Source organism: Armigeres subalbatus, chromosome 3 (genome assembly GCF_024139115.2).
Source record: "Armigeres subalbatus isolate Guangzhou_Male chromosome 3, GZ_Asu_2, whole genome shotgun sequence".
NCBI classification, from domain to species: domain Eukaryota; kingdom Metazoa; phylum Arthropoda; class Insecta; order Diptera; family Culicidae; genus Armigeres; species Armigeres subalbatus.
Genome location: NC_085141.1, coordinates 125,123,978 through 125,150,006, shown reverse-complemented (window position 1 = coordinate 125,150,006; position 26,029 = coordinate 125,123,978). Strand labels below are relative to the sequence as shown.

Genomic DNA, 26,029 nt, shown 5'->3' with positions numbered 1-26,029 from the left:
TGCATTAAAACTATTTTCATAGTTTAAAAAACATTTTGAGAATTTTTTTTCTTTGCTTCGATTATATGGAAAATTCGATTATATGGACTTTTTTGCATCGAAAAAGTCCATATAATCGAGGTATGCCTGTACTTTGAAAGCGAAATATACTATTAAATAGAAATTTCATTTTGGGAACAGTGAGAAGATGTTAGTCAAAAATATAATTGATACTCCCTCAACAAATTTGAGAAATAAGAAAAGGATTTTCAAATACTTGTACCATAGATCACAGTCGTCTCCAAAAATTGGTAAATACTTTAAAAAAATAATTTCCCGGGAAATACGGGAAACTAAAATGTGCATCCCGGGAATCGGGAATCCCGGGAACATTGATTTCCCGGGAAATCGTTTCCGGGAATGGAACCCCAAGGTACAGGCTGTCAGAAGTACAAAGAATAGGATGTGCCCCCAGCATAAGATCTTGAACCAAGAAACTCATGGAGTAGGCTTTTCGATCTACACGCGTAACCAAAGATCAAGGAATAGAATGTGTTCACAGCATCACATCTTGGTCATCCAAGAAATCCCTGAAGAAATGCCTTTTGATTTACATGCGTAACCAAAGATCAATTTGCCTGATTTAAATATGGTACATGCTCTTTGTAGAACAAAAAATAGAATGTGGTTACAGCATATAGTCTTGTTTATTCTAGGAATCCTTGGAGTAAGGCCCTTCGGTGGTAGATGCTCTCTATGATGCAAGGAATAGAATGTGGTCATAGCAAATGATCTCGTTAATCCAAAAAATCTCTGAAGTAAAGTATTTCGATTTTTACGCGTAACCAATAAGTCCTCTTCTGGAGTTTCTTGGATAACCAAGAACATCTTCCATACATACATACACATACCATATTCAAAACAGGCCTATGGCTCGTTGGATCTGAGGTCATCAACTTCTGGAATTTCTTGGATAATAAAGAATATCTTTCATAGACAGATTCTATTCAACGTACCTCGAAGGGCGCATACCATATTCAAAACAGGTATATAGGTCGGTGATTACGATTTATTACTGATGAAACTTCCGGAAGCTCGCAAAAACATTTTCATTCTAGACGCAGTTTCGAACTTTATGTATAGAATCAAAAAAATTACTTTGAAATGCGGCAGTGCCATGTAAACAACAATTTCTTCTCCGGCACAGTTGGTCCAGTTAGGGATAAAATGGTTTATCTTGCTTGTCAGGTTTGAAGGAAAGGAAGAGGACCAACTCCTCCAACCAACTTTTCTCGCAATCCCTAGTACGTTAAACCTAACTGCGCACATAGAAGTACGCAGTGTAAAAGCGTGCCCAAAACTATGTCAATCAATTTTTCTTCTGTAAATGCATGTAATATAAACAGTAAAGTGTATTTTTTTTTTTTTTATGCTCTTTGCAACTTCATAACAGTGAAGTATGACCACTGGCGGCGTCAGTTATTGTTATTTGATAGAGCACCACTTGGTGCAAGAAGGCTGTCTTTGAGAACTACAGCGTGCTTGCGACGAGTGGTGCCCACCTCTGGATCCGTCATTGAGTGTGATTTTTCTTACGTTAATCTTTATTCTTTGATTATATTTACTTACTAAATTTTGGTCCTCACTCTTTTTTGCAAGTGTAACATAATTTATGTGAACATTGTCGCTGAAAACCAAGATTATTTATTTTTGTGTCAAGCAAACTTCACTTTTTTTTAGCAAGCTTCACTTTAGTAAATAAGTCACGATTGCGTGAGGTTGCGTGAAGTGTTTTATGCGGAGCTTATTAAGGAAACTCCAATCTTTCCAACGCTGCCAATTTTGTTTCTTTGACGGGTTTGGAACCTAATCAAAAGTTTTATTTTGTAAAACATATTATTGTAAAAAAGGTAGAAAAAAGCTAGCAAATAATATCATGATTATGGATCACCTAAAAACGGTTTCAGATCGAATCATGCTTGAAAACGGTTTTACATACCCTCGTCATTGATACCTATACTGATTTTCATCTTCAAAATCACTAAAAACCAAGAAAAACACCAGAAAACGCGAACATATTTTTTCATGCACAATTTCGATTAAACTGGCATTGAAATTATGGTGAAGTTTTGACAGTCAAACTTGCTTACAAGCAAACAATATTGTTTCAAAAATCTCTAGGCAAATTAGTATTACTATTTGAGAGTTCAAAAACGAAAAATAATATGGAAACATCTAAAAATTTTGTTTTTGACTTTTGGCCAGGATTTGAGCTGAAATATTCCTCAGTGCTGCGCTAGTAGTGCGCTAGTCTAATTAGCGCCTTATTAGAATAGCGAACCACTAGCGAAGTGAGATTTAACGTACGGATTATGAGAAAACTCCAAATTCGGAAGTCCCCCATTCCGGCTTTCAACTTGATTAGCAAATATTCTATAATTGGCCGAACAGGGCCGGCGACAATAATCTTGGATTGAATCTAATTATCGAAATGAACCAAACGTGGTCAAAATCATTCTAAACTTTTATTTATTTGTTTGATTAATAAACGAAAGGAAACATATGAATATTCCGGCCGCATGCAGTATGATTATGTCGGATTATGGAAACCGCACCCAAAATTTACTTCGACATTATAGACTTCCTATCAGAATACATTGGCGGATAATATGTAGATGCTTCTTCTTCTTCTTATTGGCATTACATCCCCACACTGGGACAGAGCCGCCTCACAGCTTAGTGTTCATTAAGCACTTCCACAGTTATTAACTGCGAGGTTTCTAAGCCAGGTTACCATTTTTGCATTCGTATATCATGAGGCTAGCACGATGATACTTTTATGCCCAAGGAAGTCGAGACAATTTCCAATCCGAAAATTGGCTAGACTGGCACCGGGAATCGAACCCAGCCACCCTCAGCATGGTCTTGCTTTGTAGCCGCGCGTCTTACCGCACGGCTAAGGAGGACCAAATGACCTATTCGGCCAAATGACTTATTCGGCCAAATGACCTTTTCGGAAAAATGACCTGTTCGGCCAAATTACTTTCGACCTAATGGTCTGTTCTGTCAGTGAGTGGACTATTTTGTACTTTATTATTTTTGCTACCAGAGACTTGATTGTCGTTTGAGCTGTTGAAAGGTGGCTTTTCAGGGTTGGCGATGGAAAACTATTGAACTTCTGGAGGCTGTTGTTATTCTGGGAGAATAACGGATACTACCGGTGACCAGATGTTCCGTCGAACTGTTGAAGGCGGCTTTAGAGAAACTATTTTATACTGGAAGAGTAAACACTCCACTGGAACAAGGTGCCGGTCCAGCTTCTACCTAGTACCTAGTACACTAATTACGTAAGCAATTTTTCTGTGTTTTTCAACCCTCCCTCCCCCCATGTAAGATTTTTCCCATACAAATATTTTTTTTATTAATATGGAACGTAAGAAAATGTCAAACCCCACTCCCTCCATAAGAGCTTACGTAATTAGAGTATGACCCTTAACATAGATCCTAATTTTAATAAGAGAGTGATTTTTTTTTTGAAGCGATGCACGTAAAAATTTTAAAATGACAGAAGCACTGCTGCTGTTTTTGGACGATTAGTTGTTTAAACTGCTTGGCTTCTTAGTGGATATCGGCTTGATATACTTATAGTTATGCAAAGTCCGTGGGTTTGAAAGCATATCTTGCATTTGAATCAGGCAGTCTTTCTCACGTAAGGCTGGAATGGGTAGAATATCTTCACCCGCTTTCGTGTATAACCTCAGAGTTGAAAATTAGATTATCGTTTGAAGATAATTATTAAATAATGGTTTTGTGTTCATTGCAGCGATTTTAAAGTCATTTTCGTAGCTGCTCCCCAAATGGACACCATTAGGGAATGGAACGAATGCATTGGGAAGAAAACTACAAAGAAATACCGTTCAATCTGATATTCGTTATATAAAGAATTAGCCTTAGTCTTTAAACATAGATTACCGAATAATAGCATATGGTCCATGGTTCGCAGTGTGGCGTAGTTTAATCTTGTAGGTATCATATGACCGCTGGATGGCTGCCATTTCCGGATAATGCTTGTTATCCTACTGATAAGTTGCTTCGTGTCTTTGGCCTTCCAATCACCTTTGTATACAATGAAGCTCACTAGACCATCCTTTAACCGTTTTCGAAACATTTTCTAAATATTGAAATATTGAAATTGCCGTTTGTTAGTGGCCACCTGTTACATTGCCGCCCGTTACATTGTATGACAAAATGAACAACACATGTTTATTCTGCAGTTTTTTCCGTTACGAAAAAAATGTTTGGCCTGCATTGAGATTGGACAACTCCTTTGGCTGCTACATCAGGTGCAGCGTGGTACCACCAACGGCAACCTGTTAATTGGCGGACATCATAGAGGACCGTTGGAGTTTGAACTATCGACATTTTTCTCATTCTCCCATAATTTTTTGTCATTGTTTGTAGAAGTCTTCGGTTATGTTTTATAATGAAAAATTGACGACGTTTTGAACAAAAAGGTCAGTTTTTCAGATGTAAAAATTTACATAAAAGCTTTCACCGAAAAGCAACTTTTTAGAATAAAGAGAAATAGCTACGAACGATGACCGATAAAATTGTGTAGAATTCAAAAATTCAAACCGTGATTAATTCAGACGAGCCGTTTTTGAGTTATGAAGTCCGCCAACTTTGAAAACATAGTTTCGAGATAATCGCGTTTCGCAGGGAACACTGCGACAGTGCTTCATTTTTCGGCCTGTAACTTTGAAACAGAGTGTATCCCGCTCGAGTAAAGATTTCGATAAAGTATACCCTTCAAAAAAATTAAGTTAAAAAGCATCAACCGTCTAAGACGAATTAAGTACTCTCCATTTAATTCCACCAGTTAATTTTCGATATCTTTGCAGATACGTATTTCGACCACAATTGTGTGGTCGTCTTCAGTGTCTCGAACTTGACTCGATATTTCGATAAAAAAGCATGTTTTTGAATCTTTGTAGATGTTTGTACTAATCCCTCATTGGAACTGTTTCCATGTGCATCTTACATAATAAACTTGATTTCGGCTCCGTAACGCATCACGACAATTGAGCCTCCCAAATAAATGACAGAGTGAAAAAAAGTCATCTCATCTCATCATCTCATAATTATCATCATCAACAAAATATTGCAACAATTTCATCGCTTCTTTCAGCTAACATGCGAGCTCATTGTTGAAAAATTTACAAAAATAAGAAACAGTTTTTCTTTTCTATGTAGATGACTCATATGCATAGGAAACCCAGCAAAGATGGGACAGATATGCGATTCACGGCAGTATAGGTAGCTATGAGATGAAGAAGTTTGATTTTGGCCAAGCTGTGAAACATAATTTAAAGTTTAGAATTTGAAAAACTCGGAAATAATTCAAAATATCAAAACTAGAATCTGCGGGTAATAAGTTGTAGCTCAGACGCTCTCTGACGCAATATAAATTCAGCTACCTATAGTTTTGTAGAAATATCTTGGCGTGGAATTACAATAGAGCTCGTCGTGGATCTGAAATCTGACTGCTTTACATAAAACGTAATGGGCTCATTTGTAGTATACGCATTCAATGGCAAGGAATTCCAAATGGGAGTCTGTGATTTCCCAAAAAGATTCGTTGGAGAATTTTAAAATTCTCTTGGCAATCTTAGGCAATTCTGGGTTTGCAAAAATAATCATTAAATTTCTAGTAAATTCTGGAGAGGATCTCAAAATTTTATTTTTATGTTTCCGATTACAAGAAGAATATGCTTGGATTTCAAATAAAATTCAATTAGAAATTTCAATGAAATTTATGTGGAGAATTTAGGTTATTCCATCATTTTTAAGACACAGTCGGAGACTCAAGAAATTTGTGGGGAAATTCGAAAATCCAAATACGTTTAATCCACATAAAGGTATGGAATACCAAATACACAGGCGTTATTTCAATGAAGGTTCGATTTTTTAGATTTTTTTTGTAATGTCAATAGAATTAGTTATTTTGTCATGTGGAATGTAGAATTGCCACAGTCACGACCCTTTGAAGATGACTGAATTCATCAACTATTATAATCGCATTTCCATAGATTCCCCGCATCAACCACTGTCTGCAACCATGTGCGTTTTGTAGACATCCCTTTTAAAAGTCACAAATGCTGCTTCGAGCCTCACACGACTTTCACGGTCGCAAATGCTACTTCACTTTGCATTCCAAATAAATGCATGTGCGACCGTGAAATGATGAGGCTGCTCTTCCATGAGTCAGATCTTCGAATCGCATCCTGGTCCTGGGACGCATTTGTTGAACGGATGAGTTAGATTGCATCAGTGCATCATAATGCTTATGTCGTCAGCGTATGTCCATCCAAGGTCAGAAATGAGATTCGTTATCGGAGGGGTTTATCTATGAATGAGCGATGAATGCTTAATTAGTCTTGACAATTAATGTCGAACATTATCTACCACTGTTGTTGATACTTACGAAACTTTTTACATAACTGAAAAGTTGCCATCGGCTGAAATTTTTATTCACAACTTTTGTGGTTCAATGAGCAACTTACATCTTAATTTATTAAATAAAATTTTTATTCATCGGGTTTAGACGATTAATTGATTTAATGAATCAAAAACAAAACAAAAATGTCTCACCTTGCCTTGGCTTTGTTTACATTCGCCGCACTATCGGGCAACCCCTCGATCGTCAACCCGCCATCATCATCGAGCCGTCGCTCGTTCTCGGATCGCTGCGCTGCTCACGGCAGCCTCTCTTTATCTATATCCAGAGGTGGGTTGCTTTGCTGCTGCAGCCTCCAGCAATCTCCGCACCTGTGAACGGCTGGGTTTTTGCATCTTCCAGTAAAACCATCTCGCGCTCGCCACCTCGCCGTTAGTTCAACGCGAGACTTTAAACGGCACGGTAACGCTCGATATTAGTGGTGTGCCTTTTTAGGTTTCACAATACGCAGAACACAAGAAAAAACGGAACAAAAGTAGCAATTTCGAATGAATCGCGCGCGCAAGTGTGTTGTTCGCCTAACGAAACCAGATCACACGAGAACAATAAAACCAACGGCGCGTGAGCCGGATTGTTTTCGTTTGTTTTCCACCTGTGTGGGGAGCATCACCAGTGCCCTGCGTGTAGTACTCGACGAGTAACCGGTTGAATCGGAGTGCTTGAAGCGCGCTGGTTGGCTTCAGAATTGAGAAATCAGCCGAAGAACAGGATATTGAACGCAGCAAGAAGTGCAACGAACGACCGTGCCTGCATTACTTCCCGGTTATTGAAGTTCAAGGCTTCTTGCGAAGAAAATTTCAGTCGTCGGAAAAGTGACCCGATCGCTGCGACGATGTGCGAGCTAATCAGTTCACCCACTTTCGACAGCAAGGTGCAGTAAAATTCGTATTTTTTTTTTCGTTTAGTGAAGTAGAAGTTGGTTGCGCATTTAAAGACATTGTAAATTCAGTAGCGTACAGGTGCGCAACAGGAAGCTGGTCGTAAGTCGTAGAATGCAGGTTGAAAATAGCTCAATTTTGATTTGAGTTTACCAACGACACAAACAAAGACCCAAGCAAGAATCACAAAGCAAACAGAAATCGGTCGAGAAATCGCGATAAAAACTGCGCAGATGAGAGCAGGCTGGAGCACGGGGAGGTGTTGATTCAAGGCTCTGCGCTGCGGTTGTGAAATTCGAGAAATTCGTTGAATCAAAATTTCTGGCGTGACGGGAGATTGGAAATATGGTATGGTTTGCTTCACGCTTCTCGATGTATGGTAATTGGAGGAAATTGCACGTTCCATGGTTCGTAACATTGCACCGTTTGGGCGGGATGAGTCACGTTGTGGGTAATAATGCGTACGGGAGATCTCACTGTCAATGTGGGCCATCTGGATTTAAATGGGCTGGCAAATTGATAACATATGGGTTGAACAATTTAGGGTTTTTTTTAGAATGATTCATTCTGTTTAGCATTTGAATTACTTATAATGGTGTAAGGGTAAATTCCTAAATTAATTTATTGTTCATATACCGACTTGATGCAATCAGATTAATCTATTTTGTCATGCGTTTTCACAGTTGAAGTACAGTAAAATCGGTCTACAGTCGTGCCTTGCTTCGTTCTAGAGCTCAGCGGACTCGCCTCCACAAACCGTTGTGCTACACACAACCGGAGATCCTTCTCAAATATTTTTCTTGCCACATCCTTCCCTATCATGAGGGTCTTAAATATGGTAGTGTACTTAGTGCGTGAGCGAATCTGTTTTGGTTGAATTAGATTTAACTGAAGGTCGTAGTGGAACGATAAAGATGTGATTTCGTTGTTGTCAACCGTTATCAAGAATGAATATTAGATAAATTCATCGTCTACCTCGACCTATATTCTGGTCCATTGCCACTCTGCTGATTATGTCTCTCGTATTACGTATCATTTAGGAGAAAATCATGCAACCCTTTTAAAGTTTTTAAACATTTAATGTATTATTCAGAGAATTCCACAAATGTTATAAATATAAGTATTCGTTTGGCACCATCAATCAACTTAATCGGAAACTGCCCAAGCTATGACATTTTATTTCCCTTCTATTTGGTTATAATATATAAAGAAAATAATACCCACTAATACCAGATGAGGGGTAAATTAACTCGTAAATTAACCCTTAAATGCGCAATGTTGTTTTAAAACAACAAACCGAAAATACGTTTAATGTTAATGATTTCAATGGTTATTCACGTTAAAAATATTTCCAACGATTTCTAAAAAAATCGCCTTGCGCCTTTAAGGGTTAACTTGTTGAGCTTAAAACAACTTCCAAAAGTCTGAAAATCTGGAAACATTTTGATTGAAATAAAATTCTTAGAACGACCAGATCTTTTGAGGTTTTCCTTGATACTTATCGCGATGGAAATAAAAGTAATAAGGTCAGATAGGCCTTAAATTGTATAAAATAATTGTATTAACTTTGCGAAAAAGATCGGACAAACAGAAGTGAATGAAAAACTGTAGTTTTCTGCATATTAATAAAACATCTAACAACTTTGCATGGAAAAACGTGGTGTACCACGCGTCTCCACACACCTTTACGGTCGTCCATATTATCAAAAAGAGGACATTTGATGCATGGTACGTTGTTTCCCAGGAACTGCCAGCAAACTCTCACACTGGGACAGAGCCGCCTCGCAGCTTAGTATTCATTAAGCACTTCCACAGTTATTAACTGCGAGGTTTCTAAGCCAGGTTACCATTTTTGCATTTATGCTTTGTAGCCGCGCGTTTTACCGCACGGCTAAGGAGCCCTACTTCTTGATATATCGACCAATAAATAAATGTGATTGAACCATAGTTCGAAAAAAGTAAAACTTTATCTGGAAACATTTCACAGTCCGCTGTGCACTATAAAAATTTTATTGAATATGAATTACTGATGGTTAGAAAGCTTTGTTAATCATACGTTTTCATTCACATTTATCAAATTAACGAATTTCTGTGAAATTCAACGCATTATTAATTACTTTAGTAATAAATCGCAGAGTGCAATGCCGAAATTCAACCGTGGAAAGTACTATTGGAACAATCGTCAATGTAGTTAAGATAATTGGCGTGTCTAGAATAGCCTCAATTTATTGGCATGGATTATACAATCGGAAGGAATCGAAAGAATTTTCTTTCGGAAGTTTGAAAGAATTTCCCTCCGGAAATTCGATAGAATCTCCTTTGGAAATTCGAACGAATTTCTCTTCGGAATTTCGAAAAAAATTCACTTCGGAAATTCGAAAGAATTTCCCTTCGGAAATTCGAAAGAATTTCCATTCGGAAATTCAAAAGAATTTTCCTTCGGAAAGAAGCCCTTTCGAATTTCCAAAGGGTAATACTTTAGAATTTCCAAAGGGAAATTCTTCTGAATTTGCAAAGGGAAATTCATTCGAATTTCCAAAGGTAGATTCTTTCGAATTTTCAAAGGGAAATTCTTCTGAATTTCCGAAGGAAAATTCTTTCGAATTTCCAAAGGGAAATTCTTTCGAATTTCCAAAGGGAAATTCTTTCGAATTTCCAAAGGGAAATTCTTTCGAATTTCCGAAGGGAAATTCTTTCGAATTTCCGAAGGGAAATTCTTTCGAATTTCCGAAGGGAAATTCTTTCAATTTCGAAGGAAATTCTTTCGAATTTCGAAGGAAATTCTTTCAATTTCGAAATTCTTCAATTTCGAAGGAAATTCTTTCAATTTCGAAGGAAATTCTTTCAATTTCCGAAGGAAATTCTTTCAATTTCGAAGGAAATTCTTTCAATTTCGAAGGAAATTCTTTCAATTTCGAAGGAAATTCTTTCGAATTTCGAAGGAAATTCTTTCAATTTCGAAGGAAATTCTTTCGAATTTCGAAGGAAATTCTTTCAATTTCGAAGGAAATTCTTTCAATTTCGAAGGAAATTCTTTCTTCGAGGAAATTCTTTCGATTTCGAAAGGAAATTCTTTCGAATTCGAAAGGAAATTCTTCGAATTTCCGAAGGAAATTCTTTCGAATTTCGAAGGAAATTCTTTCCAATTCCGAAGGAAATTCTTCGAATTCGAAGGAAATTCTTTCAATTTCGAAGGAAATTCTTTCGAATTTCGAAGGAAATTCTTTCAATTTCGAAGGGAAATTCTTTCGAATTTCGAAGGAAATTCTTTCGAATTCGAAGGAAATTCTTTCGAATTTCGAAGGAAATTCTTTCAATTTCGAAGGAAATTCTTTCGAATTTCGAAGGAAATTCTTCGAATTTCCGAAGGAAATTCTTTCGAATTTCGAAGGAAATTCTTTCAATTTCGAAGGAAATTCTTTCCAATTTCGAAGGAAATTCTTTCAATTCGAAGGAAATTCTTTCAATTTCAGAAATTCTTTCCAATTTCGAAGGAAATTCTTTCAATTTCGAAGGAAATTCTTTCAATTTCGAAATTCCAATTTCGAAGGAAATTCTTTCGAATTTCCGAAGGAAATTCTTTCGAATTCGAAGGAAATTCTTTCGATTTCGAAGGAAATTCTTTCAATTTCGAAGGAAATTCTTCAATTTCGAAGGAAATTCTTTCGAATTTCGAAGGAAATTCTTTCGAATTTCCGAAGGAAATTCTTTCAATTTCGAAGGAAATTCTTTCAATTTCGAAGGAAATTCTTTCGAATTTCGAAGGAAATTCTTTCAATTTCGAAGGAAATTCTTTCAATTTCGAAGGAAATTCTTTCGATTTCGAAGGAAATTCTTTCGATTTCGAAGGAAATTCTTTCGATTTCGAAGGAAATTCTTTCAATTTCGAAGGAAATTCTTTCAATTTCGAAGGAAATTCTTTCGAATTTCGAAGGAAATTCTTTCAATTTCGAAGGAAATTCTTTCAATTTCGAAGGAAATTCTTCGAATTTCGAAGGAAATTCTTTCAATTTCCGAAGGAAATTCTTCGAATTTCGAAGGAAATTCTTTCGAATTTCGAAGGAAATTCTTTCAATTTCGAAGGAAATTCTTTCCGAAATTCTTTCGAATTTCGAAGGAAATTCTTCGAATTTCGAAGGAAATTCTTTCAATTTCGAAGGAAATTCTTTCGAATTTCGAAGGAAATTCTTTCAATTTCCGAAGGAAATTCTTTCGAATTTCGAAGGGAAATTCTTTCAATTTCGAAGGAAATTCTTTCGAATTCGAAGGAAATTCTTTCAATTTCGAAGGAAATTCTTTCAATTTCGAAGAAATTCTTTCGAATTTCGAAGGAAATTCTTTCCAATTTCGAAGGAAATTCTTTCGAATTTCGAAGGAAATTCTTTCAATTTCCGAAGGAAATTCTTTCGAATTTCGAAGGAAATTCTTTCGACTTCCGAAGGGAAATTCTTTCGATTTCGAAGGAAATTCTTCGAATTTGAAGGAAATTCTTTCGAATTTCCGAAGGGAAATTCTTTCGAATTTCCGAAGGGAAATTCTTTCGAATTTCCGAAAGGAAGTTCTTTCGAATTTCCGAAAGGAAGTTCTTTCGAATTTCCGAAAGAAAATTCTTTCGAATTTCCGAAAGGAAATTCTTTCGAATTTCCGAAAGGAAATTCTTTCGAATTTCCGAAAGGAAATTTCTTCGAATTTTCGAAGGGAAATTTCTTCGAATTTCCGAAGGGAAATTTCTCCGAATTTCCGAAGGGAAATTTCTTCGAATTTCCGAATGGAAATTCTTTCAAACTTCCGAAGGGAAATTCTGTCGAACTTCCGAAGGGAAATTCTTTGAACTTCCGAAGGGAAATTCTTTCGAACTTCCAAAGGGAAATTCTTTCGAACTTCCAAAGGGAAATTCTTTCGAATTTCCAAAGAGAAATTCTTTCGAATTTCCATAGGAAAATTCTTTCGAATTTCCAAAGGGAAATTCTTTCGAATTTCCAAAGGGAAATTCTTTCGAATTTCCAAAGGAAATTCTTTCGAATTTCCAAAGGAAATTCTTTCGAATTTCCAAAGGAAATTCTTTCGAATTTCCAAAGGAAATTCTTTCGAATTTCCAAAGGAAATTCTTTCGAATTTCCAAAGGAAATTCTTTCGAATTTCCAAAGGAAATTCTTTCGAATTTCCAAAGGAAATTCATTCGAATTTCCAAAGGAAATTCTTTCAATTTCAAAGGAAATTCTTTCGAATTTCAAAGGAAATTCTTCCGAATTCCAAAGGAAATTCTTCCGATTTCCAAAGGAAATTCTTCCGAATTTCAAAGGAAATTCTTCCGATTTCCAAAGGAAATTCTTCCGACTTTCCAAAGGAAATTCTTCCGAATTTCAAAGGAAATTCTTCGAATTTCAAAGGAAATTCTTTCGATTTCCAAAGGAAATTCTTTCAATTTCAAGGAAATTCTTTCGAATTTCCAAAGGGAAATTCTTTCGAATTTCCAAGGGGAAATTCTTTCGAATTTCCAAAGGGAAATTCTTTCGAATTTCCAAAGAGAAATTTTTTCGAATTTCCAAAGGGAAATTCTTTCGAATTCCCAAAGGGAAATATTTTCGAATTTCCAAAATGGAAATTCTTTCGAATTTCCAAAAGGAAATTCTTTCGAATTTCCAAAAGATAATTCTTTCGAATTTCCAAAGGGAAATGCTTTCGAATTTCCAAAGGTAAATGCTTTAGAATTTCCAAAGGGCAATGCTTTTGAATTTCCAAAGGGAAATGCTTTCGAATTTCCAAAGGGAAATGCTTTCGAATTTCCGAAGGGAAATTGTATCTAATTTCCGAAGGGAAAATTTCGAAGGGAAATTTCTTCGAATTTCCGAAGGGAAATTTTTTCAAACTTCCGAAGGGAAATTCTTTCGAACTTTCGAAGAGAAATTCTTTCGAACTTTCGAAGAGAAATTCTTTCGAACTTCCGAAGCGAATTTTTTTCGAATTTCCGAAGGGAAATTCTTTCGAATTACCGAAGGGAAATTCTTTCGAATTTCCGAAGGAAAATTCTTTCGAATTTCCGAAGGAAAATTCTTCCGAATTTCCGAAGGAAAATTCTTTCGAATTTCCGAAGGGAAGTTTGGCGACACAAGGCATGCTCATTGGACACAAGGCATAAAAATGCCTAAATCGATTCTCACTCACATTGCCATGTCTTGGAGATTTACTTTCACGGACATTGAAAAAGCGCTAGCGCAGAATTTGGAGATGCTAATAAAGTACTAGTGGCGCGTTTCATTATGTGTGAAACAGGCTATATGAATAATGCAAACATTGGATTACTTAGTTCCAACTTTCGGTGGAAAACTGGTTCCAGAATTGCTGTTGTAAAATGTAAATATTGAGGTGTCAGGTCCACTTGTTCCATTATTGATTTTTCGTTTGAAGACGCTAAAAGAGACAAATCTAATGAGCAGGATTCCAACTTCTTGTTCAATTCAATTGCAGAGGGGGAATTTTCTCATCGATAAATCGAGCTGCAAAAACGAGAACACGGACATTGCTCATTTTCTTATCGGTCGTCAACAAAAGCCAAATGTCAATATGCCGTTAATGTAGGGTTCGGCACTAGTTTTTAAGACGCGCGTTGGCGGGTTTGACTATACGATAAAATTTCACACCAGAAAGGTTTTTAGGCCGGCCCAGTAGTGAGAAATATGTGTTGGCCCTTTATCATCGACAATTTTCATAAATTGAAATTTAAAATAAATTTATCTGTCAAATACTTTACTTTAGAACTTTTTAGGGCAATTGGAACATCCCGGTACCACTTGACAAAAATAAATGACATAAGCTGCTAATCCAGTGAATAGAAGAAAACTGTTGGTCACCAAATTATGGCTTCTTAACAATGAGTTCAAATTGGATGGTACCACAACTCTAATTGGTTAATTCTGATGACGCTTTGTCAATGTGTCAATTTGAAATAATTTGCATCGTTTACATATTTGTGCAGATATTGGCAAAGCATTTGACATAGATAGGTGCGAGGTTTTTTTTATGCGCGCATGGCGTATTTCACAACTGTTAGTATGTTGAGAAAATTACGATTATCATCATTTTGAAAGACGCCGCCATGCCATTAAATCGCAAATATTGAAACGCTTTTTCAAAAAGATGTTTGCCGATATGATTGTGCTGAAAATCTGCCGCTCGGAAAATTTGGTTTGGCCCCATATGCGGTAGATTTCCAGTCCAGAGGTGGAGTATTGTATTTAGAATACTAAGATGCAAGTTTAACATTCGGTTCAGTTTGCATATTTCCAATGTGTGTTAATTGTTTTTGTTACACAACATACGAGACATTTCTTAAATGTGACTGCACATTACTGGGAAAAATTGACTCAGATCCGAATTATTGAAAATTAGTACTGTCAGACAATGCTACGGCAACTAGAGTCTGAAAATCGTTTAAGTAAAATTATCAGGTCTTACTTTATGTTTGCCTCATGAAAGGTTCCCACACATGGCTACCTCTTGTAATTATTATGAAACCGTCATGTAGTATAGATTATATAATAATACTAAACATTCTAATTTTCATCTCCAAGTTATCCATAGCTCCCAAGTTTACGACACGCCCCACAAACAAGATTTGCATCCAGATAATTCTTGGAACAATCTAAGCCCCTCCGTCAGGTTGATGTGCCATTTGTAACCAATTATACAGTCACCATCGGGTTAATCGCTTCGCTGTTGTTCATCTGCTGATAACAACTCACCGACCAAGAATGTGGCATACGATGTTTAACCCAAAGATTTCATACCGGTCATCGCTGCTCACTGCACCGCATTCTAAGGCAAGGTTCGCCACCGTGTCAGTCGTAAATCTTTTTCCAAGCTTAGACGGCCCCCCTCTAGGCGGGACTTCGATCTAAGCTTCGTATACTGAACAACCGGGCGCAGCTCAATCTGATTTCTCACCAACAACGCGATGTGACACTGCAGCAGCGAACCGACGACCGGCTGACACTTGACTACGACGGCCATTCGTTCGGTTGACATCAGACGGCGAATCAACGCTCTGAGCTGTGCTTCCTTGATTTATCACCAGTCGGATTTGAGTGAGCCTACTTCCCTGAAAAGCTCGGCTCGGCCAGAATGCAAACAGAATTGTTTGCTCTGTAACGTCGTCGACGCGTTGTCTTCTAGAGCTGCGGATGATAATGCAGGGGCTTCCGTTGAACCGAATAGACAACGCGGTACGGTTGCAGTGCAACGCGCGAGGTAAAAGACGGGACCCGATCGATGCCCCGTGTGACCTGTTTGCAGGGTGTTTTTCTCTGTCAATCCGTGCATGGAGCCTCATCACCGAAGTCGTAATCTCCGCTGTTTGCAGAGGTTAAATTGCCCACTTATCGCACATTGATTGCAGCATCTTGCGGTTTGGTGGAGCGGTTTTAGACTGGTTAAGAATGTAGCGGATCTAACTAGTTTGGGCTTCCGTAAAAGTGATATGAGTATCAGTGGTACAGAGATCACATAAGAGTAATAATTGCTTTTTGGCAATTTCACCAAACTTACAAATGTGACATACAATGTCACCTTACTGATCTGAAAAGTTTTGACAAAAACGTAAAAAAAAAATCAAGGTGAATTCAATATCGCTCACTCGAAAGCAAGCTCATGAATTACACCAAGTATCAGATCTGTCTACCATGGAGCACACAGGGTCGTTGAAGTTGATCGCATTCGTAGCCGCAATCAGCAATTGTCCGGGTTTGTTCGAGAATGCTGTCTGTCTGTCGATGGGTAACAATGCACATCCAATCTGAACCCACACACTCACCTGCTTTCGCATTGACTTTAATAATAGTTTTGCCGGCCAGACAGACGTCCGGATGGACGTAATTAGCCTGCGCTCATTGGGGCAACATGAATAGATGTGTGGTCACGGGAATTAGAATATCGGTGCGCTTCGTGTCACGTCAGTTGCTGTTGAGATTTTCTTTTAACTTAGATGTACTATAGGGCGCGGGGGAAATTGCCGGGACTGATACCTATTTGAATATTGGTTAGTGATCCAATTCATCTAGTATTTACGAAATTCATTTAGTATTTACGTTAACCCAGATTCTTATAGAAAATCAAGATTAAATTTGGATCAAACGAATAGTTTTTGCGTTATTTGGCCTGGGCTCAACCAAATCACATCAAGCGCCAAACCTTCATTTAGCAGATCTCATTGATCAAAAATAGTATCGGATATCCCTCAGCCTCATAACTGTGGATATCCTTCAACAAATCTATGCATGAATTGATATAACATGATTTCCGTTTTCTTTTTGCGAACAAAACACCACAAGTCAGTCAAAAAACCGCTTGGTGCGGTTTGACTGAACTCCGATCATTTTACAAAATTTAAGAATATTTTAGGCGGAATCCTAATGGTCAGCTCGGATTGTTCACAGATCAATATCAATATCGTTCTCTGTTGAATATTGTTTTTCTTTCTCTTTCTTCCGACATTCGTACTAAGTGACAAGCCCACTGAAGTCTGCTTTATCTTAGACGAATCTCAATATTATCTGCTTTGTACACGTGATATAGCTTTTGATTCATGCGTCTGCGCCACACATCATTTTCTAGTTTCATGCCGAGTATTATATGCAGCACTTTCCGCTTAAAAACCCCGGAAGCATTCCAGATCATCTTTTTAACGTCAATGCTCCGTAAAGGGCCACTGGTAGAATCGCCATCGAGTTAAATGTTGAACAATGAATTTGAAAGTGCATCACTGTTGCGCATAATCATGCGCGTCAATTTTAACATAAATTTTATAATAGATTACTTTGTAACTTGAGCATCCCTTAGCAAACTAAAATACTGCATACATTATCCGGACAGAACGAAAACTAATGTGCGATAGTGAGGAGGTGCACGCATTGAAGAAAATGATAATTTATCATATTCTGTCACCGAATTAGTGAGTAGTGTTATATTTCTGTAGATTGTTTGTACAATAAATATATTTTTAAAGCTTTGTGGCTGACCCTCAAGCCAATAAGTGGCTCATTGTGTCTGCTGAAAGAATCGGATCTATCGGCACCTTCCTCAATCGCAACAATCAACATGCATCAATCCATCTAAGGTCACAAACGAGGTTGACATTTCGTCTGCAATACGAATACTTGGTTTCGCGCCATCACGCGTTGCATGTATCAACCTAATAATTTTCGCCGGAAAACCATTTTCAGACTTTATCTGCCACAGCTCATTTCTTTTCACTGAATCGTACGCTGCTTTGAAATCAATGAACAGCTGGTGAGACCGCAAGTTGAACTCTCGGAATTTATCAAGGATTATTCGCATGCTAAACATATGATCCGCCGTTGATCAGTCCTAACGAAAATCTGGCTGGTATTCGCCTGCCTCAGTCTGTTAAACAGAATATCCTACAAAAAATTTGAACGCCGAGCTCAGAAGGGAGATCCCTCTGTAATTGGCACACTCTGGTCTGTGATTTTTCACATAAATCAGGCATATAAGGCCTTCCAAGTTGGAAGTTTTTCATCCCTCCATATTTTTTAAAAATAATGTTGTGAATCGATTTATCAGCTGCTCACTTCCCAGTCCGAAAAGCACTACCGAGATCTCGTCATTACCAGCAACTTTGCTGGTTTTAGCTCATTTACAGCCTTCTTTAACTCATCTAACGTTGGTGGCCGCACAGCTAGGCCATATGGAGCTTAATAATCGATTTATTTTTCAAAGTATAATAGTTGTACTGAATATATAAAATCTAAATTTTGGACATATTTATTTATAACAATCAGTGCACTATGATTCAGGATACAGTTTAATGCGGAAAGATGCATTTTACGCCAAAACTATAAGAAAAAAATGTTGTTCTACAAAGTTGTTCGGAATAGTAAGGCCATCATCATGATGCTATCAAAGAATAAGGGTGCCCATCATATAAAAAGTTATAAAAATATTTTTTATTCTTCACAACGTACCTTATTCCAATAATAAGGGTGACCCATTATGTAAAAAAATAAAAAAATATACTTTTTTATTTTACGGATCACTGACATGTAATGTTCTAGTTGTAGCGCAGCTGATTCCGATAAATTTGTCTAAAATAACTTTTTATGTAGCTCTTAAGTTGGCTGATTTAGGACAATTTTATCTACTTGGATTCGGGTGTCTCTCAAAAAACATTATGTTTGATCTACTTTTCTGTTATCGATTTTTCGGAATAGTCAAAAGAGCTCAAAAAAAATGCCATTTTTGATGTACAAGTCGGACTCGATTATCTGGATACTCGATCATTCGGAGACTAGATTACCCGGAATTTTGGACTCGATTATTTTTTACCGAACTTTCAACAGCTGAACGTTCGGTAATCAGTTCGGTAATGCAAACAAACACTACCGAACGTTCGGTACTTGATATTTTTGATCATCTGTCAAAAATTACCGTACGATTCGGTAATGGATTTTTGTCTAATGTCAAACTACCGTACTGTTCGGTAATTCGAGCAGCGTGCTCACTGTATCTGTTCGGTTTTTTATTTGTCAATGATAATCTTAACATTTTCGGAGTTACAACATATTTTTTCCATCATAACGTACTCTTCTCATTACTATTCAAGCATTTTATTATAAATTCTTTTATGGTTTACAGAAAACGAATGTCACACGTATATAAATTTTATCCCCATTGAATCAACTCAATATGGCGCAAACGGCAGCATCGGAACCAGCGCTATGAGGTCGTCTTCTACCTGTAGATAAATATTATATAGTAGTAGTATTAGTCAAAAAAAGTTTTATCGCGTTATCACATAGGATAGCTAATATTTCTTAGCTTATAGCTACTTACTTTTTCCATTATCAAACGTCGAGTTACTAAGAGTTCCCTGTCACTTGTAAAACCACGAACAATTGCACCATAAGCGAATCTCAAAGACTTCATTTTGAAAATGACTGCCAATCTGTCCTCGAATCTAACAGATCATTTTAGTTTACCGGAGTTCGGTATATCAAAAATAATTTTACATTTTGTTCGGTAGTCTAATTACCGTATACGGTGATTATTTGTTTTTAACTTACGATTTGTATTTTTTCTACCGAATACGGTAAAAAGTGACAGATCGTTCGATTTTTTTTACGAAACTGCTGCAAAATAAATCATGCTTACCGAAAAATCTGTAATTTCTACAGTTCACCGAAATATTTCGCCTTTTTTTTACCAAACGGCGAAATTAATTTTAAGTTTGTAATTTTTTTTTCATCGATTTTATAATTTTTTTTTTTTATTTCGGTTGTATAATGTACAATACGATTATTTTAATAATAATGGAACGTATCTAGATTGTGGAGGGGGTTGAAAAGGGGGTTGTTTTGTATATTGAAATTTGACTATAGACTTGTTTATCAAATTCATGAATTCAAATGAATATATTACTGTTATAGGGCAAGTGCACCGGTTTTGGCCAACTTAGTGCCTAATTTGGCCAACCCTGAAAAATACATATTTTTTCAAAATAATCGATCAGTTCAAAGCACCATTGAAGCGTGAGGGATATATCTCTTATTGGAAATAATAAAACCCTTGCGAATTGGTTTATTTTTGGAGTTATTCGCAAAATTGGCCAAATTAGGAACATGGTCAAAACCGGTACAGTTCCCCTATTCATACAAAATATGATTATTTGAAGAAACATGAACGTAGCTGGAATGGGAAGGACTGAAATAGGAGTTTAATTATTTTCTCTAAAATATGTCCACAAACTTCTCGCTTCAAGAAATTTTCTGTGGAAGTCCGTTTTCTGTCTTTTCCTTTCATGCAATCACTTAATTGCTTGTCAATTAAGCTGAAACATTCGAGACAAAATTTTCAGATTTGCCATTTATGCCAGGTGCTGTCTATGTGTATGAGTGCACAAAATCTAACCAATTGTTTAGCACTTATCCTTATCCAATTTGCTTGCAACTGGTTGCATTTAATGGAAAATCCTATTAAGATCCCCCCTAAAACACACGTGATAACAATCGCGTCGGGTTTCTATCGCTTGGCGCCGTTGGAGTGGGGGCGGAAATGGAACATTGCCTGCAGCGACCCAACGATAGAATCGCGGTCAGTAGTTATCGCCGTTGCGACGATGAAATCGCGTAGGTCTGGGGGAGCCTTAACATTGTTTCCTATCGAAAAAGGAATGGATCGGACAATGACTCAAAAGTTTCATTGCGTTCTGTTTAAAATTGAGCGTAACAAGTCTTGTTGTTTTTTGGCATCTATTCTCAATCAATAAGTTGCTTTTGAATAGGAATAATTTCATATTACAAATTGGCTCGATCGGACTATGTACTCAAAAGTTATGGCAATAATGCTCCCTAATACACTATAAAGTTACCGATACCGACACCTAGGATTAATTTTCCTGAATAATTTCTGACTACACCACTGCAAATAAAATAAAACCCAAGTTTTTCGTATTTAATTACATATTTGATTTTTTTTCTAGTGATTGGACTAGTGAAAAAAATCGATACTCCGGATAATCGAGTCCGACCTGTATAAATATGCTCAATATATTTTGCCGATCAAAAGTTATAATCGTTTTTCTGTCAAAATTAGCTTTTTTCAAAAGTTGATATCTCCGATTGAGGCAAACCAAAAAAAATATATTTACACGGCATTTAAGAGAGCAACTCATATTCTGTATTATGTAAAAAAATTGGAGATATGTTATTTTTTTTCTAAAGTTTTACCAATTTTATTAATGTCATATTTTTCAAATAAATTCATGTAATTCGACAATGGAAAAGCAACAGACGATGTTTTTATAGAAAAACACGCGCCTTGAAAAGCCGGAAAAGAGAGTGACATTCGTCAAAAATGAAAAATTAGCTCTAAAAGTCACCCGAAGGCGTTTTATCCGAAAAATCGAAAACAAAAAAAGTATATCAAAAGTACTGCTTTTTTGAGGGACACCCGAATCCAAGTTGGTAAAATTACTCTAAATCAGCCAACTTGAGAGCTCTAGACAAATTTATCGGAATAAGCTGCGCTACAAATAGACCATTTTATGTCAATGCTCCGTAGAATATATTTTTCTATATAATGGGTATTTTTTATATTTTTGAAAGCTTCATAATGATGGTCCTATCTATACCTAATAACTTTGTAGAACAACTTTGTTTCTCAAAAATATAGTTTTGGCGTGAAATGCTTCTTTTTGCGTAAATCTGTATCCTGGACCATAGTGCAGTGTTGGAAAACATCAAATACCAAAATCACATGCGCAATTCTAATGAAGCGCGAGTAAAATCGCGATTTGCATTCCTGCATGATTCTTCTTCTTAACCACTGAATAACCTTTCTTGACTTAAAACAATGGAAAGTAACTCCATATGTGAACAAATGAATACTGCTGGATTGAGGTTTGACGCTTTTTGGAATGAAATCATTTTTCGACTAATGAGCGAAGGGATGCGAGTTTGTCCGAAAAAATCATACATTATTGTTGAATGACGTCTCACGTCTTCCTTCTCATCATTTCGCACTTCTCACTTCGCACTTTTCGCAATGAGAAGTAAGAAACGATGAGTGAGAAGTGAGTCGTCTAGCTTCTCACTTATCACTCTTCATTTCTCACTTTTCACTGTGAAAAGTGTGAAGTGAGTAGACGGCACACTTCTCACTTCACATCACTCAATATTTACAGTGTGAAGTGAAACGTAAGAATATGAATAAGAAGTAAGAAGTGAGACGTCTCAGTACTTTTTTCTCACTAATTATTTCTTCTTCTTCTTCTTCTTATTGGCATTACATCCCCACACTGGGACAGAGCCGCCTCGCAGCTTAGTGTTCATTAAGCACTCCCACAGTTATTAACTGCGAGGTTTCTAAGCCAAGTTACCATTTTTATATTCGTATATCATGAGGCTAGCACGATGATACTTTTATGCCCAGGGAAGTCGAGACAATTTACAATTCGAAAATTGCCTAGATCGGTACCGGGAATCGAACCCAACCACCCTCAGCATGGTCTTGCTTTGTAGCCGCACGTCTTACCGCACGGCTAAGGAGGGCCCTTACTTCCCATTATTTACATCTCATTTCGCACATTTCCGTTTTCGTAAGAAGTGAGACATCTCACTAACAAATATAATATTTCACTCGTATTTGGCCAGAATTTTTTTCTAGATAGCGCGTAACAACAACCCTGCGGAAGTTTTTAAGCCTCTTGTCCGGACTCTCTTTGAAGATCCAAGGTTTTATTTAAATTCTAATGATTTGCTTTAACATCAGAGTACTACTAAGAATCCACTTGCTATTAGTAACATAGTGATGTTTTTTAACACCACCATCGAACTTTTATCGTAGTTATTTGTCAACACCTTCTTATCACTTATAAACTACCAAATTAGGTAACGCAACTAAACTGTGGTCCTGTCCGAGTCCCGAAATAACAAAAAATAAATGGCAGCATAATTAACTTTTTATAAATAATAATATATAAATACGCAAAAATTTAAAATACATTATCAATGTTTAGTGTTTTTGTGTTTTTAATGCAATCAAAAATACAGAACTATTCTGAAAAAAAAATCCATAAACATGTAACTTTCCCTAAGTTTTCTTTTGTGACTGGCCGTTTTGAATTATGTTATTTTAAGGGAAATATTATTTTCGGAGAAATAAAGTTTGTGAAAAAAAAATCAAAGAAATATTGATTTTGAGCGTCTCAGCGTGTCAGTGTATTCTTTAATGTCTTGATATCGGAGAAAAAATGTACAGGTTTTCTAGAAGGATCAAAAAACGTATCTTTAGATATACAAAAGTGTTACATAGTGGAAGTGAATGATAACTATTTATAATCTCATAATTCTTGCGCAACAATTTAGGAAGGCCTACATCAAAAACGTAAACGATGATAAAATGTCGTTAGAAAACATCAAAATTTATATTTCTATTTCCCAGGTTTATATTTGACGCAGAAGAAAATAAAAATAAAAACTTCCCCTAGAAAATTAGAAAATTTCCATTAAAAAAATCAGGAAATTTTCAATAAAGGAATCAGGGTATAAGCAATTTTGGATATTTTATATTTATTCCAGCAATAATGCAAAATTTCCTTAAACCATACAAAATTTTCGCAAATAAATGAACATTATCAATAAATAATTACAAAATTTTCGACAAAATATTTTGTTTTACAAAAATGTAAAAACTTTCCACAAAAAAAATCGAAAAAGCTATAAAAAAATATGTTATTTTCCTTGTAAAAATATTAAACAATTTTATCTTAATTTTTAATGGAAAATTTATAGACTTAATGAAAATCTACTTTTGCTGCCGAATACTATGTTACGCCGTTTCAAGACTATTTATTTTTCTCCAGAAATGGCCGTCTTGATAATTCATTTTGGGTGTGCTTGTCCATTGGACCATTTTTTCATTGTAATCCGTTTATTTAATCTACAATGACAGTGGATATGTTTATCTCTGCAACTCCATCTACGAATTGTTCAAGGGTTCATGCTATGCTATGCCATGCTACGATAATTGGAATAGATTTGTTTCCGGGCAATATTGAGCAATGCAAAGGGACCTAAACCATTGTGACATATAAACTTCATGCCTGTTGAGCAGCCCCTTAGAGGCTGTCCATATACCATGTGGACAGGTTTTGGTCAGGTTTAGATACCCCCCTCCCCCAACGTGGACAACTGCTCTTATAAATTTTCAAAAATGTGTCTGAACCGTGGACACTCGCCATACACCCCCTCCCCCTTAAACTTCCACGTGGCATATGGACAGCCCTTCAGATTTGACCGATCTGGCTGAATTTTTCACAGTAGATTCTGGTTTTATTTAATATTTTCAGGGTGTATCACCCTTTTGTAGACCCTTTTATTTTCAAGTAAATATTATTTCAACAGAAATGGTAATTTCGGCAAATTTAATTTCTTGGGATATATTTTTTTGTAGGGAATCATATTTCGGGGAAGCTTGTTTTCCGGGAAATGTTGTATTTGGGCAATATTATATTCGTGCAATTGTTATTTTTGGTGAAATCCTCGGTTTCAAAAAAATGTAATTTTTGAGGGAATGTCATTTGAAAACTCATTCCCGTGGAATTGTCTTTTTCGGGGAAATGGGACTTTCGGGCAAATGACGTTTTAGGGGAATTGTTATTTCCAAACAAACGTTATCTCTGGCATAATAAATATTGTTTTTGTCCATTCGCAACCTTGTATGAAATAAAGGATGGGAAATTTTAATCACGTCTAACATCCATTATGCCCTACGTCCGTCATGGCTTACGAACTCATACCGAACGTCATGTATCTTTTATAAAGGGGTCATCGAACTGCTCGGTTTTATCTTATTTCTATATGTTTTCAATGTATCTTCCAATAGATATTGAAAGCACATCACACAGCTTGATCATATCTCAAGTCCATAAACAATAGCGACCCTTCGTTTAAAACCCAAAGACTTGATTTAAAGCCACCAAAATACTTGTGTATAAGTTTTTTGGGCTTAGCCGGAAAACCATTATGTAAATCAAATAAACATACGGCAAGTCGTACCACGGAAATTTGTCCTGTGTCAATCGCAGTGTAATAATCATCTGATTTGCCGTAGATATGTCCTCATGAAGTTACGATAACCGTCGTGGTATTTCTTGACGGAAGTTCTTCTCAAGTAATCTCATCCTTTCAAAACTATTTCATATACCGAGTTCAAAAGAACAGTCGCCGTGGACTTTGCCTTTTTATAGCCCTTCATGAGACCAGTCGGCTGAGAGATGTTAATTCTCAATGACTCCCATACTTTTTGAATAACACTTTACAGTGATTGGCGCTTTTGCTAACCAAAATTGGACCATCGACTAATGTTAAAATTAAAGCAAGAAGAATTTTCAATGAGATAGAATCATTTTTCAGTAGGGTTTTTAGTACCGACCCTTTTTGGCGAGTCCCGGTACTACGGTACTGAACCCCTCAGTACCGGGAGTACCGCGAAAATACCGGTACTGGAAGATCTTCACAAAAAGTTTTGTTCGTTTTTTTTTGTTCGCGAGAAAATTGGCGCCAAAATCATTTTCGTTCCGAATAACTATCAATCTGTCAAAACTCAAATGGGTCGGCTTCCGAACAACCATGAGGGGAAAATAACCATCGAAGTGTCAAATTTCAACTAAAAGTTAAACGAATCGGTGGAATGGTTCACAGCCTAAATGTCAGCGAAGGAAAATGAGTACGTTTTGACAGATAGGTTGCCAACATGTTTGGGGACGATAACAAAGGGAACCGCAGCGACAATCGTCCTCTATAGTTTATTACCTCTATTGTCAGGTGTTTGAAATTTTAGTAAAAAAAATTAATATCTTTCTTACTAGCTGCTGCATTCAAATAATGTGGTTTTAACCATCGGAAGTTTTAACCAAAACTTTTTCCTTGGTACCGAAAATACCGGTACTTTCATTAAGCCAGTACCGGTATTTCGGTACCGAAAATTGGTCGGTACTCCCGGGAATTCCGGTACCGGTACTCCCGGTACTAACACCCTATTTTTCAGTACGCTCTTTTAAAAGGAAAAACAAACGAGTTATTGGCTCAGTTTATTTTAATCTACTCCCTGTTGTTCTCCCCGAACGGCGACGTCGGTTGAC

General features: G+C 36.7%; 1 protein-coding gene across 11 annotated transcripts in view; it reads left to right on the top strand.

The window, feature by feature from the left end:
- LOC134227993 (TLD domain-containing protein 2) overlaps positions 1–26,029 on the top strand; it is a 671,450-nt gene that overhangs the window by 600,511 nt on the left and 44,910 nt on the right. Inside the window, exon 1 of one of the 11 annotated variants that reach the window (XM_062709746.1) lies at positions 6,875–7,367. The exons of 9 other annotated variants lie outside the window; for them this stretch is intronic. In XM_062709746.1, the coding sequence (XP_062565730.1) occupies positions 7,329–7,367 (39 nt within the window). In that variant the 5' untranslated portion in view covers positions 6,875–7,328. Of the gene's footprint in view, positions 1–6,874; positions 7,368–7,486; positions 7,723–26,029 lie in introns of those variants that run through there. One more of the 11 variants, XM_062709748.1, reaches the window with a different exon arrangement.